The following is a 3,917-nucleotide window of genomic DNA, read 5'->3' as shown; positions in this document are numbered from 1 at the left end:
GGGCTGCCTTGTGGAGTCAGGGAATGGCTGGGATTGGATGGCACCTGGAAGGTCATGGGCAGGGACACCTCCCACTGCCCCAGGCTGCTCCAATCCCCATCCAACCTGGCCTTGGGCACTGCCAGGGATCCAGGGGCAGGCACAGCTGTGCCAGGGCCTGCCCACCCTCCCGCTCCCAGGGAGGAATTCCCCCCCACATCCCCTTAGTCCAGGCCATGGCAGGATGTCCCCAGCCACCGGAGCCACCTCTCAGGAACTGCTCTTTAATCAAACTACCACTTCCACAAACCACTGACCCACAGAGTCCCCACCGGCACGGCCGCCCCCGGGGCAGGGCGGGCCCGGCGGGCTCCGGGGAGCTCCGGGAGCTGCCCCGCGCCGGGCCCGGGAGAGCCCCGGGGCTGCGAGCCCCGCCCGGGCTGCGGGAGGCGCCTGGTCCGATCGAGGGGCCCCGGGCCCTCACCCGCTGAGCTTCAGCAGGCTGAAGATCTGCTCCAGGACGTGGCTGAAGCTCTGGTCTTTGGGGGTGCGGGAGGCCAGGGAGCCCTGAGGGGAGGGGGGGAACCCCACTTTGTTCCAGCACAGGGAATTGGTGCCCCAGCAAAGCCCCCGTCCCCTGCCAGCCCTTCCCACCTTCAGCTTGTCCAGGTAGGTCTGATCCTGGCTCCACAGCTCCTGGAACTTCACCAGGTCGGGGGCTCCCTTATAGAACTCCACCAGCAGCGTCTGGGGGGGGACAGAGGGGCTGCAGCCCTGGGGGTGCCCCAGAGCCAGGCAGGGGGACCCCAAACCTGTGGCACCGAGGCCTCGGTGTGGGCTGGAGAAGGGACTGCCACCATCACCAGGGCTAAGGGCAGGATGGGGACAAGTGGTGGGGTCCCAGCCTGCCCCCAGTGGGTTCGGGGGGCCTTGGGGGCCCCCACCCTTCTCTCACCATCTCCTGCACGACGTCGTTGGTGAGGAATCCGTCCTGGATGTAGGTGACCTCCACATCCATGGGGATCCCGTAGTCGTTGGGCCGTTGCTGGGGGACGGGGGAGCCAGGCAGGGGTCACTCCACAGCTCTGGCACCTGACACCACCCCGGGTGGGGGGACCCCACCCCAAATTCTCCCCCACTTTACCTCTGGCGGTGGCATCACCCAGAAGGGCGCGATTTTGGACTCCACGCCAGGGTTGCCGTGGTAGAAGGGCCCTATGGGGACAGAGGGGGCTGGCACAGGGGGGTGGCAGCAGCCCCAGCCCCCTGGCAGCCCCGGGGGGCTCACGTACCGCAGATGAGCCCCAGGCAGGGCTGGAAGCCGTTGCCGCTGCCCTGCAGCTTGAGCTGGTAATCCATCTGCGCGTCGATGTCGTGCAGCGACGGCAGCGCGGGCCCGAAGGGGTGGCTGTGGTACCACCCCACCAGCGACAGCCCCCGCAGGAACAGGCTCTGGCAGATCTGGGGGGGGGAACACAAACCGTGGGTCCGGAGCCTCCAGAGCCCCCCGCCCGCCCCCCGGGCTGGATCTGCCCCTCACCTCCTCCTCCACAGCGCCCGCGGCTTCGGCGTCACCCAGGCGGGTCCGGCAGGGGAAGGCTCGAAGCACGGTCAGCACTGCGGGGACACGGGGCTGGGTGACAGCCCCGGCCCACGGCAGAGCCACCCCCACCCCCCAAACGCCACCTACGCTGGGTGTTGGTGTCCCAGCGCCCCCCCAGGTACCCCACCACTTCGCTCCGTGTCAGGTGGCTGTGGAAATCCTAAAGGAAAAGGTTAAAATCGGCGGTTTAGCTCGAAAATAATGACACAAGGGACAGCCCGCTGGCTGCAGGTGTCCCCAGTGCCATCAGCAATGGCCCAGCCTGGGGAGGGGACGCACCAGGAGCAGGAGGACGTTGCTGGAGATGGCCACGTTGAAGGGCTGGAATTTGTTGATGGCGGCAAAGGACGTCACCTCCACCAGGGTCTGGGGGTTCCTGGAAGAGCCACGGCCCCGCTGTCCCCGCTGTCCCCGCTGTCCCTGCCGCGCCCCGGGGTCCCCTCGGTGTCCCCTACCTGGCCGAGTCGCGGGTGCCCAGGGTGCAGTAGCGGACGGGCACCCGGGGTTTCACCTCCAGCCTTTTCCCTGCGCCGCCGCCGTCTGCCAAGGACACGGTCCCGTCACCGCGGCCGCGCTGCCCGGGACCCCCGGCCCCCCCACGGCAGCTCACCCGTCCCCGCCGGCTCCGCCAGGCCCTTGCCCTGCTGCTTCTTGCTCCTCTCCTCCGGCTTCTTGGGAGCCGCCGGCTCCGGCACCGCCACCCGACCCTCCCTGGCCGCCTCCTCCTCCTCATCCTCGGGCAGCTCCTCCTCCTCGCCCTCGCTGGCCAAGCTCTGCGGGCACACGGGGCTGGCACCCAGCTCGCCCCGCAGCCTGGGGGTGCCAGGGGGAGGCGAGCCCGGTCCCACCTCCTCGGGGGGCGCCACATTGGGCTGGTGCTTGCGCAGCCAGGCCGCCTTGTACTGGTCCAGCTTCTGGCCCTTGTAGCGCACGGAGGCCCAGCCGCAGCCCGACTTCTTGGCGGGGTTCACCAGGCGCTTGCAGTGCGTGGCCCAGGCGCTGGGCGAGTTGAAGACCTGCCCCGTCTCCTGCCAGGTGATCGTCCCGTCCGAGCCCAGGTCCCCCACAAACTTCTTGCCCTGGGGACAATGGCGGGAGTCGCGTCCCCTTGTGCCCATCACTTCTCCCTCAGCCCCATCACTGTCCCTTGTCCTCATCCCACATCCCCTGTCCTCAGCCTGTGTCCCGTTTCCGTCCTTTTCCCTGGCCCACGTCTCCTGCCACATCTCTGTCTCCTGTCCCATCTCTGTTTCTTGTCACCCTCCTTATTCCCCGTCCCCATCCCTCTCCCTGTCCCCATCCTGTCCCCTGTCCCCTTGTCCCCAGGCTCACCAGGTAGTAGATGGACAGGACGCCTCTGCCCGGCTCCAGGAGCCCGTCTCGGAGCAGGACCCTCAGGGTGATGCCCCTGCGGGTCAGCACCGCCCCCCGGGCCGCCCCCGCCGCCTTCGCCACCTCCGGCTCGGCCTCGGCCTCGTCCAGCCCCGGCTCCAGCTCATCCTCATCCTCCTCCAGACACTCGTCCCCGCCGGGGGAGGCGGCCGCCAGCGCTGCGGGGGGACACCGTGAGACAGCACCCCCGGGAGCTCCCTTGGGTGCCCCCCTTGGTTTCTGCCTGCGGATGGGGACACGGGGACACAAGCACGGAGGGGACACAAGGACGTGGAGGGGCAGGACACAGGGACCGGAGGACTCGGGGATGGGAGAGGGGGACACTGACGTGGGGACAGGGGGGTGAGGGCACAGGAGGGTGGCAATGAAGGACTGCGGGCACGGGGCCGGGGCTGGTGGGCACAGGAGCGGCCTGAGGGCTGTGGGGGCGGGATGTCCCCACCGAGGTCCCGCGGGAGCGCGCTCGGGCAGGTGCACGCGCGTGCCCCGGGTGTACGGGGGGGGGGGCGCGGGTGACCGGTGCGTGTCCCCGGCCGGGGCGCGTGTCCGTGCGCGCGTGTCCGGTTCCCGGTGCGTGTCCGGTGCCGGGTGCCCGCTGCGTGCCCGGTGTGCGCGTGCTCCGTACGTGTCCGGTGCCCGGTGCGTGCCCGGTGCGTGTCCGATTCCCCGTTCCCAGTTCCCGGTTCCCGGTTCCCGGTGCGCCCCCGCCCCCCGGTACCTGCCATGCTCCGCTCCCGCCGCTCCCGCCGCTCCCGCCTCCCCCCGGTGCGCGCGGCGGCGGCGGCGGCGACACGTGATGGGGCGGCCCCGGGCGCCCCGCCCCGCCCGGGGGGGTGAGGGGACACCGGCACCGGGGGCGGGGGGGGGGCAGCCCCGCACCTGCAGCACCGGCGGGGGGGACGCGGGGACTCAGCCCCGCACTGAGACACGGACCCCCCCTCCC

General features: G+C 70.7%; 1 protein-coding gene across 1 annotated transcript; it reads right to left on the bottom strand.

Moving 5' to 3' along the window:
• Positions 1-249: 249 nt before the first annotated feature.
• MPND (MPN domain containing) lies at positions 250-3,788 on the bottom strand. The gene is made up of 12 exons (XM_054650406.2): positions 3,693-3,788; positions 2,915-3,132; positions 2,193-2,661; positions 2,038-2,122; positions 1,862-1,958; positions 1,670-1,742; positions 1,520-1,596; positions 1,272-1,440; positions 1,124-1,194; positions 935-1,024; positions 634-726; positions 250-546 (listed from the first exon to the last, which is right to left on the bottom strand). The coding sequence occupies exons 1-12, from the start codon at positions 3,697-3,699 to the stop codon at positions 460-462; spliced, it is 1,536 nt and encodes a 511-aa protein (XP_054506381.2). The 5' UTR covers positions 3,700-3,788; the 3' UTR covers positions 250-459.
• Positions 3,789-3,917: the final 129 nt, after the last annotated feature.

Source organism: Agelaius phoeniceus, chromosome 29 (genome assembly GCF_051311805.1).
Source record: "Agelaius phoeniceus isolate bAgePho1 chromosome 29, bAgePho1.hap1, whole genome shotgun sequence".
NCBI lineage: Eukaryota > Metazoa > Chordata > Aves > Passeriformes > Icteridae > Agelaius > Agelaius phoeniceus.
This window is presented reverse-complemented; position numbering and strand designations above follow the sequence as displayed.